Below are 13,484 nucleotides of genomic sequence, written 5' to 3'. Positions count from 1 at the left end.
ATACGAGCCACCACCATTTCCACTGGTAGCTCTTTCCATGCACGCACCAGCATTTGCATGAAAAAGTTGCCCCTTTTTAGATTCCCTACAATGTGGAATGTCCTTTTTAAATCTTTCCACTCTCATCCTAAACCTATGCCCTCTAGTTCTAGACTCCCCCAACCCAGGGAAAAGGCCTTGCCTATTTACCCTATCCATGCCCATCATGATTTTATAAATCTCTATAAGGTCACCCCTCAGTCTCTGACGCTCCAGGGAAGCCTTCAAAAATAAGATAACAACTGTCCAGAGACTGTATGCTGCTATTAAGGTGATAGGCAAGGCTGGTAGGTGTAGGGGATGCTGGATGACTAGAGAAATTTGAGGTTTTGGTTAAGAAAAGAAGGAAAAATGTATTTGGTATAGACAGCAGTGAACAAGTGAATCCTTAGAAGAGTATAAAGGCAGTAGGAGATTACTTAAGAGGGAAATCAGGAGGACAAAAAGGGGACATGAGATAGCTTGAGCAAATAAGGTTAAGGAGAATCCAAAGGGATTTTATAAATTTAAGGACAAAAGGATAACTAGGAACACAATAGGACCCTTCAAAGATAGGCAAGGTAGTCTATCTGTGGAGCCATGGGAGATACTAAATGAGTATTTTGCATCAGTGATTACTTTAGGGAAGGACATGGAAGATGTAGAATGTGGGGAATTAGATGGTGACATCTTGAAAAATGTCCAAATTACAGAGGAGGTGGTGCTGAATGTCTTAAAATGCGTAGAAGTAGATAAATCCCCAGCACTTGATCAGGTGTATCTGAGACCTCTGTGGGGAGCTAGGGAAGTGATTGTTAGGCTCCTTGCTGAGGTATTTGTAACCTGGCATAATACAGTTGATTACTTTTACTTTCTTGTACGCTATTATGTTCTTCTTCCCTGATTTTATTTAGCTTTTCCTAAAATGTATACTGTATTTGCTATTCACCTCAACTACTCTCCATAATAAAATGGTAACATCATAGAAGGAGGTAATTGGGTTGATTGCAAGAGAATTCTATTTAATCGTTCTCCCCCTCTAATCTCTCCATTGCCTTTAAAGCCACAGCTGAATTTGCCTCCATCACATTTTAAAACAATCTATTCTAGATTCTAACCATTTTACTCCATAAGTTTTTTTCCTTGTTTTTTCTTTGGTCTTTTTTCCTAAATGCCTTAAATGTATGTTCTGTTTCTAGAACCTTCTATGAATGGGAACAGTTTCGCTGTACTCTGTCTAAACTACATGATTTTGAACCCTTACATCAAAACTCATCTTGAGCTTACTGAGAAGAACACAACAATTTTAACAATGTATCACATCACTTATGTCATTCAACCCTGGAACCATTCCAGTACATGTTTTCTGCAGCCTCTAAGGCCTTTTCATGCTTTTTGAGGTGCAGCTGCCAAAACCAGGCACAGCATTCCAGTCATAGCTGAACCACTGCTTTATGGAAGTGAGATTCACATCCTAACCACTGGCTAGATAAAGAAGTTTCTTATTAATTCATTAAGCAATGGTTGAGCATCTGATAATTGTGAACACCACTTCTAACCTTTGTAAGCCTGAGTAGCTACTTTTAATCCCATAATCAATCTTTTGTCCAGCCTGCTATTTATTCCAGCCTATTTGTTCCCTGATTCCATGCATTATAACCTTAGACTTGAATGTGGTGTGCAGTATTTTAAGAAGGCCGATAAAAATTTAAATGAATATATAGTGTTTCCTTTATCTGCTGTCTCTGGAAAATCAAATAATAAGACTGATCAAGCTTGACTTTCCTTTTTAGAATATACATATTTTCAAATTCTAGACGTTTCTCCATATTCATTTCAGTAAGAATTCTGTTTCTAGCCTTCCATTAGTATTTTGCCGTTATGTTACATATATTTAATATAGCTATCCCATCCTCATTCTCTGGCCTTTCTGATGATTATCATCAATGTTTAGTTGACAATTCTGATTCATTTTTCCTTCAACATCTGGTTCCTTGCTATAGATTTATTGTCTCAGTTTTAGCCATTTATTTGCATGCTGTAAGTTATTGTGCAGTTAATTAATTTATCTTCAGTATTTGTTTCAATTGCTTGATTTTAAGTCCTTTTGTGCTCTTTTGTACCTACGCTTATGCCTTACCTTCAGACATATGTTATTTTCACCAGATCCTTCCCCCAACTTTTTTCCACAACCACTGATGCGAAATTCTATACACAGCCCTATCGATACTTTGTGGGACACAGATCTCATTCACTCTTGTTCTTATGGGGTCCATCCCAGCATTATTGAGGTTTTCTTATCTGAGGAGGAAGTGAGGATGCTGGAGACCAAGAGTTGAAAAATGTGGTGCTGGTGAAACACAGCAGGCCAGGCAGCATCCGAGAAGCAGGAGAATCAACGTTTCGGGCATAAGCCCTTCTTCAGGAATGCGGCTGGTGTGCCAGGCGGGCTGAGATAAAGTGTAGGGGGGAGGGAATTCAGGGGAGGGGCGCTGGAAATATGATAGGTGGAAGGAGGTGAGAGTGAGGGTGAAAGGCCGGAGAGGGGGTGGAGGCGGAGAGGTTGGGAAGAAGATTGCAGGTCAAGAGGACGGTGCTGAATACGGGGATTGGGACTGAGATAAGGTGGGGGGGGAGGGGAAATGAGGAAGCTCGAGAAATCTACATTCATCCCATGTGGTTGGAGGGTTCCTAGGCGGAAGATGAGGCATTCTTCCTCCAGGCATTGTGTGGTCAGGGTCTGGCGATGGAGGAGGCCAAGGACCTGCATGTCCTTGGCAGAGTGGGAGTTAAAGTGTTCAGCCATGGGACGGAATGAGGATTTCCGTCATTTCCGCCACCTCCAAACAGACCCCACCACCAGGGATATATTTCCCTCCCCACCCCTATCAGCGTTCCGGAGAGACCACTCTCTCCATGACTCCCTCGTCAGGTCCACACCCCCCCACCAACCCAACTTCCACTCCCGGCACCTTCCCTTGCAACCACAAGAAGTGCAAAACTTGCGCCTTCACCTCCCTCCAAAGCCCCAATGGATCCTTCCATATCCAAATTCACCTGCACCTCCACACACATCATTTACTGTATCAGTTGCACCCGATGTGGTCTCCTCTATGTTGGGGAGACAGGCCGCCTACTTGCGGAAAGTTTCAGGGAACACCTCTGGGACAACTGCACCAACCAACCCAATCATCCCGTGGCTGAACACTTTAACTCCCCCTCCCACTCCGCCAAGGACATGCAGGTCCTTGGCCGCCTCCATCGCCAGACTCTGACCACACGACGCCTGGAGGAAGAGCGCCTCATCTTCCATCTAGGCACCCTCCAACCACAAGGGATGAATGTAGATTTCTCCAGCTTCCTCATTTCTCCTCCCCCCCCCCCCCCCCCCCCACCTTATCTCAGTCCCAACCCCAGATTCAGCACTGCCCTCTTGACCTGCAATCTTCTTCCCGACCTCTCCGCCCCTGCCCCCACCCCTCTCCAGCCTATCATCCTCACCCTCACCTTCTTCCACCTACCGTATTTCCAGCGCCGCGCCCGTCCCCTCTACCTTTTATCTCAGCCCGCCTGGCACACCAGCCTCATTCCTGAAGAAGGGCTTATGCCCGAAACGATGATTCTCCTACTCATCGGATGCTGCCTGGCCTCCTGTGTTTTTCCAGCACCACATTTTCAACTCCGTTTTCCTATCTGAGTACTGCTGTCAATGTTTCATTAATGGAACCTCTGGGCGGCACGGTGGCTCAGTGGTTAGCACTGCTGCCTCACAGTGCCAGGGATTCCAGCCTCTGGCAACTGTCTGTGTGAAGTTTGCACATTCTCCATGTCTGCGTGGGTTTCCTCTGGGTGCTCTGGTTTCCTCCCATGATCCAAAGATGTGCAGGTTAGGAGAATTGGCCATGCTAAATTGCCCATTGCTTGAAGTGCATTAGTCAGGAGTAAATGTAGCGAAATGAGTCTGGGTGGGTTACTCATTGGAGGGTTGGTGTGGACTTGTTGGGCCGAAGGGTCTGTTTCCATACTGTAGGAAATCTAATCTAATCTCTCCTTTTCGTGAGTCTTTCAGAAGCACATTCTTCTTCCTTTTATCTTTGTCACCTTATTACAAATATTGGCTTCTAATTGCTTAAATTCAATGCTGTTCCTTCTCACAAATGATTAAACCGGCAATTATACTTCTAATTAAACCAAAAGACCTTTCACTTTAGTAGAGTATGGAGTGTGTTTTTTTTCTCGTTTGTGAAAGGTTGAAATCTTGGTGTTTTGCAACAATCATTTTTTTGTGATAAGGTGGGGCCCTGACATTGTTTACTGTGTGGAGATCTCGTATTTGTACGATAACAAGTTGTCCACTTGCTGGTTTGATCTGTAGAATATATGGCTCCAAAATGTTGAACATCCTTGATGTGTCTAATGCATAGAAGTAAAATGATTTCAAATATATGTTACTTTATATCTGTAGCCATGGGGAAAAGAAAAATTACATTCCTTGTTGCCTTTCTTTTAGAGAGGAGAAATCAGTAATTTCCAATATCTCATGCATCTGAACACATTAGCAGGCAGATCCTATAATGACTTGATGCAGTATCCAGTGTTCCCATGGATTCTTGCAGACTATGATTCTGAGGTATGAAGACTTTTGAAATCGATATTCAATGAAGGAAAGTTAGTTTATACCTTAATGAATTTTAGTAAACAATAGTTATTAATTACATCATGGTCTTGGTTTCATTTTGCAAGTGTGGATGTTTCCAACACAGCCCATCCTTAGTTTCACAGTGCAGTTTGAAAGTGCTGATTGCTTTCTAAACTACTTCAAAGATAATTAAGAGTCATTGGTGGATAGTTTTCATTCCCTGATTTTTAATCCTTTCATAACCTTGCCCAAAGGCCTTATGCTATGAAACCCCCACCAAACCGCTCCAGTTTTGCTTCACGTTCTTTCTTTGTGATGCTTGTTCAAGCCAGTTAGTCTTAAACAAGCCTTGACCATCTGCTTTAATATATACTTATGTGGCTCAGTCAAAACCTTTTGAGAACACACCTACAAAGTGCCTTGGGATATCCTATAAAAATTCAAACAATTGCTGTCATGGACTAGTTGGCATTTTACAATTATCCAGTGGTTATTTTATGCCAGATTGTTTTTTTTATTTCCATTTTTGTTTTTAAGTATGGATTCCTATTCTCAAACTGCCCATGGGATTATCTAGTTCTGCATAATCACTACGAAGCCTTCATGATATTGGGAATATTTAGAAACATGTCCTAACTTCCAAAGGCTCAGCATTTCATGTCTATTTAGGGATATATTTTAAATGCAGACCTGACTGAACATTATTGATGTTACACTTACCAGTTTGTTAGATCCAGATTTCACATGCAAAGGAAATTAGAAATTGAATTGTAACAGAAGATTGAACTAATGAATATTGATGTATTTTAAACCTTATTATAATAATTGCTTTCTCATTCAACCCACCAAAGCAATACTTTACTAATTTATTTACTAAATATTCAAACGGAAGTACTTGTAAGTAATTCCTTTCCTTTTATATAGGAACTCGATCTTGCAAATCCTAAAACATTTCGGAACCTGGCTAAACCGATGGGGGCTCAGACTGATGAGAGATTAGCTCAATATAAGAAACGATATAAGGACTGGGAAGATCCAAATGGTAAAGTTCTTTATAGAGAAAGAAGTATGATTCTACTTGCATGCTGTGTAAATAGATGCAGAACTGTTTCTGGTTTTGCTAATGGTTTGCCTGACTTATGCCATTCATGAACAGCCACCTTAATATTTTGATATAGCAACAAGATGTTAAACTGGATGAAAGAATTCTTTAAATTGAATTTTATAGAACATTATGTATGTGGATGTTTGTTTTTTTTACAATTTTGAATGAGCTATTTGCTTTGTAAAAAAAAACTTGTGTTGGTGATTTTGAATTTAAGTGTGGATAATGTTTGTTCTGCTCTTGAATCCTAGGTGAAACTCCAGCATATCATTATGGCACACACTATTCTTCTGCCATGATTGTAGCTTCTTATTTAGTAAGATTGGAGCCATTCACCCAAATATTTCTCCGGCTCCAGGTAACTAACATGCACTTCAGTTATTCAATTTATAATTACTTTATCACCACCTTCAGACTAATGTGTCCAGTCTTAAATTTAAAGGTACAGTACTTCTTCATTGCTAAATTTTCACCATGTTATTTGTTTGTGTCATTCTCCTTTCACAGGGTGGCCATTTTGATCTTGCTGATCGAATGTTTCACAGTGTACGAGAGGCCTGGTACTCTGCATCCAAACACAACATGGCCGATGTAAAAGAACTCATTCCAGAATTCTTTTATCTTCCAGAGTTCCTTCTAAACTCCAACAACTTTGATCTAGGTATGGTGTGCATGTGAGCATAGAAATTTTAGAAAGGTACACTGTCTCACACTATCAACAATAAGCTATACTTGAAGGGACCGCAGAGTAAAAATAAGACTGCAGTATAACACATCCAGTTCTCCAGACTCTAGTCTGTTTGAGCAACCTTCTTTACAAGAAATATAAGGTTATATGTTATGAATATTGAATTTTATCACAACATACTTTGATTTTTTTTAAAATATGGTCACTTTTGCACTGTTGGTATATAGAATTTTACAGTACAGAATAAGGATGTTCAACACATGTCTGTACGCGCTCCTGAAAGAGCTACCTAGCTAGTGCCACGCTGCTTCCCTATCTTTTTAGCATTTAAACTTCATCACTTTCAAAATGTGACAACCAATTTTCATTTGGCAAGAAGATGCTGTCAGTGTAATTTATTTTATTGCTATTGATTGCGAAATAAATATAGTCAAAGATTTTTGTGGAATACTGAATTGGAATATCTTCTGCCCATGAGACTGAACAGTCAGGCCCAAGCTTTAATGTCTCACCTAAAATTCTTCCGTATCCCTAGAGATTATGATGAGCTTTCATGAGTTGAAACATTGTTTTTATGTTTTAATATAGGTTTTGTTCATCCATAAGGGCACTCTGGTACAAAAAAAATTAATCTAGATATCCGTAGGGGTATGTTTCTGTTACGTTGGCAGATTTTCTGAGCGGGGATTCTTTTCTTTCCTGAACACCTTCCCCTGTCACTGTCATCCTGGGATTCCCAAATGTAAGTGTCTCTGGTGCTCAAACTAATGTGTTCCACCCACCTTCCCACAGTTTTCTAATCGGCATATTAATAACATGCAATTCCACCTACCCATACCCCATGAGACATCAGAGTAAATGTCTTGGTCACACAGGTTTTAAGGAATGCCTTAAAAGAGGAGGGGCAGAGAGGTTCAAAAATGGAATTCCAGCACTTAAGGCTCAGGTAGCTGTAGGCATGCCCACCAATCACAGAACAGTTAAAATCATCAATCCTCAACAGGCCAGAATTAGAGGAGCTCGGGTATCAAGGAAGATTGGGGAGCTGGAGATGGTGACAGAGGTGGAGAAGTACAGGGCAATGGGGAAATTAAAATATTTGTTTTTTAAAGTAGTATTTCTTAACTAGAACTCACTGTAGATCAGCAAACATATGGGTGAAGAGGGTTTGTTGGGAGTTCACAAAGAAGCAAAGTTTTGAATGACCTGACATTATAGGCTAAAATATGTGCCACTTTGGTGCCATGGCAGCAGTGGAAACATGATGAGGGAATCAAACATATAATTCTGAGAAAGATTGCTTCAAATTTAGGAAGTGACAAGATGCTGAAGGATTTTGAAGAGGAATGGGAGATGTAGATTGGATGGTAGTTTACAAGAATAGCGGACGGAGGTTAGTATTTGAGAGTAGTGACAACACAGATTAGAAGGAACAGTGCCTGAGAAAAGTATTAATATGAGAGCCAGGAAGGGAAATTGGATGACAATAGTTTAGGGGGTATGGGATTAAGAAAGCAGGAAGTAAATCTGATCGACAGTGATCTTGAAGAGAATGAGGGGAGGTGAGAAAAAAACATAGAAAGGATGCAAGTTCAGGGCCAATGCAGAGAAGTGAATATTTTAATGGAGGTTTAACCTGGTGGGTGAGAAGAAGAGAAAGCAGTGGCAAAGTAACTGGACAAAACAATCAATGAGGTCCTCACTTGTTTGAGGAAGAAATGACAGAGGGAAGAATTTAAGACAGTTTGCAGAAAAGGAAGCCAGAGAAACTTTTGTATTCCAGGAGCAGTGAACAGTTTTTGCCGGTAAGGCTAGGGCCTGACATTGCTTTGAGGCCCAGCCATATTTTGTGGTTTTGTAGGTCTGTTTGCTTGAGGTTAGGGGTTAAAACGCAGTAGAATGTGCTATTAATGAAAGGCCTTAAATGAACCAGTTTGGAGAAATTAAGCCATATACCCTGGCACCTAGATTACTATGGAGTCTCACATTTGCAAATATGTAAGTGAATATATTCAAGCTTGCTGCTGATGGAGCAGAATGGAGATGATCCTGGGCATCAGTCCAGAAAGACCCATGAAGGTCTGTATGAGTTACAGGCAGCAACCAAAAACTCCTCCCTCTCCTCCTTCTCTCATGCACATGCACATATGTGTGAGTGCATGCAAGCAAACACATCCCTTTGTGTGCACAGTGAAGTTGTTGTTTTCATCTTTAACAAGGGAATGGAAAGTTAACTAGTGATCTAACTGCCTGTGGTAATATAAAATTACTCTCTGTGAACTTAATCACATGCTTTTCTGATGCTTTGAAAGCCTGCAGAATAATCAGCTAAATTTAGATCATTTGAGAAATTTGTATGATAGGATATAGGTTGTACAAAGTGGATCACGTAGCCATGTCATGGATGCATCAATTTTTACAAAGTTTTCAACTTTGTAACTCTCATGAGAAGTTGTTTGTTTTGGCTATGGTTGGAAATGAGTTTAGACTACTTGCTCAAAAAGCACATAAAGTTTAGTGCATAACACTAAAGTTAATGTGCTTAAGTAAAATCATTTCTCATATGGATTTGTGTTGATACTTAGTGCAAATATTATTTGCATTTTGCTTCTGTCAGAACACACATTAAATCATGATTACACAATTTGATGTCCTGAAGAAGAAGCAGTGCTTTCAGGAATCATATCAGGGAAATTGTATGTGTGCAACCAAATATTTCTAGCTTAAATTTAAGTGAAATCATTATTTATGTTCCCAGGAATTCAAAAGGTGCATTAAACCAACACTTTGCTTGGAGCCCTTGATCATTGCTTATTTAGGAACTTAGAAATCGGAGCATGAGTAGGACATTCAGCACATTGAGCCTGTTCCACAATTCAGTACGATCATGGCTAATCATCTGACTCATTATCCTGTTCCCACTTTCTACCTATACCCTTTGATCCCTTTCGTCCTAAGAACTATATCTAACAAACTTGTTGAAAGCATAAATGCTTCAGCCTCACTGCTTTCTGTGACAGAGAATTCCACAGGTTCACCACTTTGTGGGTAAAGACATTTCTCCTCATCTCAGTCCTGAATGGTCTACACCATATCCATATGCTGTCATCCCCAGTTCTGGACTCCCTGGGCATTCGGAACATCTTTCCTGTGGTTTTCCTGTCTAGTCCTGTTCAAACTTTATAAGTTTCTTTGAGATTTTCCCTCATTTTTCTAAGCGCCAGTAAATATAGTCCTAACTGATCTAGTCTCTTCATATATCCGTCCCACCATCCCAGAAAGCAGTCTGGAAAATCCTGTTGTGCTCTCCCCAGCGCAAGCTTCCTCAAATAAGGAAACCAAAATTACACTCAGTACTCCAGGTGTGGTCTCAACAAGGCCCTATAAATTTGCAGCAAAACATCCCTAGTCCTGTACTTGAATCCTTTTGCTACGAAGGCCAACATACAACTTGCCTTTCTCACTGCCAGATGCACCTGCATGTTTACTTTCAGTAACTGATGTACAAAAGCACCCAGGTTTTGTGGCACCTCCCTCTTTCCAAATCTATCACCATTCAAAAAAAAACTTACCTTCCTTTTTTTGCTGCCAAAACAGCTAACCTTACATTTTTCCACATTGTACTTTATCTACCATGTCTTTGTCCACTCACTCAATGTCAGGGTAATTACTTAGTCTGAGACTTTGAGACTTGCTTCAAGAAGCTTTATTTTTTATGAATTCACAGAGAGGATGCTACAATCATCACTGTCTCGCAGTACTCTCTCAAGCAGAATGTTCAACCTAAATTTATACAATGATACAAACCACTTTGATTTCATTCCGCAACCAAGGAATGTTGAGTACAATAATTCAAAGTAAAGATAAGCACAGCACAATTACTCCTTTTGTTCCCGATTTGCTCAAGGACCAAGAAACGAACAAGGTTTACATATACTCTGTATATTTCATCAAACTATAATTACAAAACCTCAATCTTTATCTCTTGTAGTATTTTTCCACTACAGCTAAGAGCCAAGATACCTTTTACCTTGGTCAAGTATCCCATCATGCAGTAGTATCCCAAGTTCTTACTACTTCCACACTCCACTTATTCAAATCTCAATGAAACATCTCTGTGCCCTAATCTTAGCTAAATCATTAATATATATTATGTACAGCTGGGGTTCAAGCACTGATCCCTGTCTGCCACACAGAAAAAGTGGGCTGGTCAGCTCAGTTGGCTGGATTGCTGGTGTGCAATGCAGAATGACACCAACATTTTGGATTCAATTCCCACTCTGGCTGATATTACAAGAAATGACCCCACCCCCCTCCTTAATATCTTCCCTCACCTGCGACATGATGACCCTCAGGTTAAACCACCACCAGTTGTGTCTCTCTAATGAGAGATCAGCCTATGGTCTGGTAGACTATGTTAACTTGCTTTTTCCTTTTTACAAAGAAAAAGACCCATTTAATCCAATTTTTTGTTTTCTGCCTGCCACCCATTCTCTATCCATGTCAGTACACTGCCCTCAATATGTGTTTCAATTTTGTATACTTCTCGCAAAATTCCAGGAGATTTGTCAAGCATGACTACTTTCATAACTTTATCCTAAATTTGTCAAATCCTGTCACTGTGCCTTGCTATTAATCTTTTAAAATTCCCTCTCGTACTTTCCATGGCCACTTCTTTCAGTATTCTGAGATGTAATTTATCAAGCCCTAGTTTTTAATCCCATTAATTTCGCCAAAACCAATTCCTAATTAAGACTGATTTCCTTCAGTTTCTCCCTCTCACTGGTCCCTATGTTCTCCAATATTTTTAGGATGTTATTTGAGTACTGTTTTGTGATCACAGACCAAAATATACATTTAATTGATCTGCCATTTCTCTGTCCCCCATTATAACTTGTCCTGTTTCTGATTATAAGGAATCTTTGTCTTAACTAATTTTTTTTACAATCACTATATGTTCCCCACAAGCTTACCCTCTTATTCTGTTCCCCCCGCCCCCACCACCACCACCACTTAATCAATCCCTTTGCCTCCCTTGCTGAAATTTGAAGTGCTGTCATGCCTCACATTTGTTTTTTTTTGTTTGGCTAATTGCTATGTCCTTTCTTTAGATTTTATATTATCCATAATTACCCTGTGGGCCATGGAAAAGCCATTTTCCAGTTTTATTTTAGTGCTCAGAAAGAATGAACAATTGTTACGGTTCCTGCATGCACTGTTTGCCATTTCATACCCATTGTCATTCTTTTAATTAACATTCCCAATTTATCATAGCCAGCTCACACCTCATTGTTTCCTTTATTTAGATTCAAGACTCTAGTTTCATAATAACTACATCTCTCTCCATCTTAAAGAAGATTTCTATCATATTATGGTCACTCTTCCCCATGGGGTCTCGCACAACTGGATTACCAGAATTCCTTTCTTATCGCACAATGCCCAATCTGGGATAGCTTGTTCTCTCAGTTAGTTAGTTCCTCAACAAAATCCTCTCTCTCTCACTCCAATAATTCCTTCTTTACACTATTGTTGCTGTTTTGATTTCCTCAATCTATACACATATTAAAGTAACCCATAATTACAGATGTACCTTTTATTGCTTGCCTCTCTAATTTTCTACTTAATATCTTTCCCAATATTATCCCTACAGTTTGGGGATTTATGCACAATCTTCGCTATTGTTTCTGCCGATTAGTGTATCTAAGGTGTATCCGTACAGATTCCACTTCATTGGAGTTAATATGCTTCCTCACTGTTTTACTAATTCACTCTTTAATCAGCAATGTTACTTCATCTTCTTTTCCTTTTCTTCCGTTCTGAAGAAGGATTGCTGAACCCTAAACATTGACTCTGATTTCTTGCTACAGAAGCTGCCAGGCCTGCTGAATTTTTCCAACAATTTCTGTTTTTGTTCCTTTTCCTTGTTTATGGTTCTGTATCGTGATAGACATATTTGCTATAAAATTGGTATTGTTTTGTAATAATGTTTACAAATGATGAATATGCTCTCTTCCATAATTAGGTTATAAACAGAATGGCATAAAATTAGGAGATGTGTTGTTGCCACCGTGGGCCAAAGGGGACCCAAAAGAATTCATCAGAGTTCATCGTCAGGTAATACTGGCAACAGTATTAACCTTTCAATATTCTGTGTTATGTATTACTTAGCACTGCGAATCTTGAGTGAAGAATATTGTGTTAATTTTAAATATTTTCACTTCACATTTGAGGATGCTACATACTCTGTTTTAAACAACATTGATCGAACCTATATGTTATACTTGTATTATTACAGTAAATGGAATATTTAAATAGCGCTGATTGCTAAATTATTGTAGCTCTGGCTTTCCATTTTCATAATGCTGAGTTACCAGGATTTCCACACATCAGGATGTTTCCTTCATCTTTGGAATACCAGGCAAAATCCCATCCAATATTCAATTGTAGGAATCTTCAGAGAAGAGGGTAGTGCATTTGTAATGGCACTAGACTAATAATTCAAAGGTGAAAATGTGTTGCTGGAAAAGCGCGGCAGGTCAGGTATCATCCAAGGAACAGGAGAATCGACGTTTCGGGCATAAGCCCTTCTTCAGGCTGATGCCCGAAACGTCGATTCTCCTGTTCCTTGGATGCTGCCTGACCTGCTGCGCTTTTCCAGCAACACATTTTCAGCTCTGATCTCCAGTAACTGCAGTCCTCACGTTCTCCTTAATAATTCAAAGACTCAGGTTAATGCTGTGGGCGTTAGTTTAAATCCTGAATTGTCAGTTGGTAGAATTTAAATTCAGTTTGTAAAGCCTGCTGTTGAAAACTAGTTTCTGTAATGGTGACCATTAAACTTCCATTAAATATCATATAAATTCATTTGGTTTGCTAATATCCTTTAGGAAGAAAATTTGCCATCCCTGCCTGGTTCAACCCACAGCTGTTTTTCTCATAACTAGCTTCTGAAATGATCTAGCAAGCCATTAAGTTCATGGCAAGAATGGATGTGTGTGTGCTGGTCTTCCCAGTGATACCCAAACCCTGTCAAA

The 13,484-nt window shown here is 39.7% G+C and overlaps 1 protein-coding gene across 9 annotated transcripts in view; it reads left to right on the top strand.

Moving 5' to 3' along the window:
* The window catches only part of wdfy3 (WD repeat and FYVE domain containing 3), a 406,146-nt gene that overhangs the window by 359,122 nt on the left and 33,540 nt on the right, over positions 1-13,484 (top strand). For all 9 annotated transcript variants that reach the window (XM_072594588.1, XM_072594809.1, XM_072594597.1 and 6 more), the window contains 5 exons: positions 4,529-4,648; positions 5,582-5,699; positions 6,014-6,120; positions 6,270-6,423; positions 12,473-12,564. In XM_072594588.1, the coding sequence (XP_072450689.1) occupies positions 4,529-4,648; positions 5,582-5,699; positions 6,014-6,120; positions 6,270-6,423; positions 12,473-12,564 (591 nt within the window). The remainder of the gene's footprint in view (positions 1-4,528; positions 4,649-5,581; positions 5,700-6,013; positions 6,121-6,269; positions 6,424-12,472; positions 12,565-13,484) is intronic.

This window comes from Chiloscyllium punctatum, chromosome 1 (genome assembly GCF_047496795.1).
Source record: "Chiloscyllium punctatum isolate Juve2018m chromosome 1, sChiPun1.3, whole genome shotgun sequence".
NCBI classification, from domain to species: Eukaryota; Metazoa; Chordata; class Chondrichthyes; order Orectolobiformes; family Hemiscylliidae; genus Chiloscyllium; species Chiloscyllium punctatum.
The sequence above is the reverse complement of the archived record's forward strand: the minus strand, read 5'-3'. Positions and strand labels throughout refer to the sequence as shown.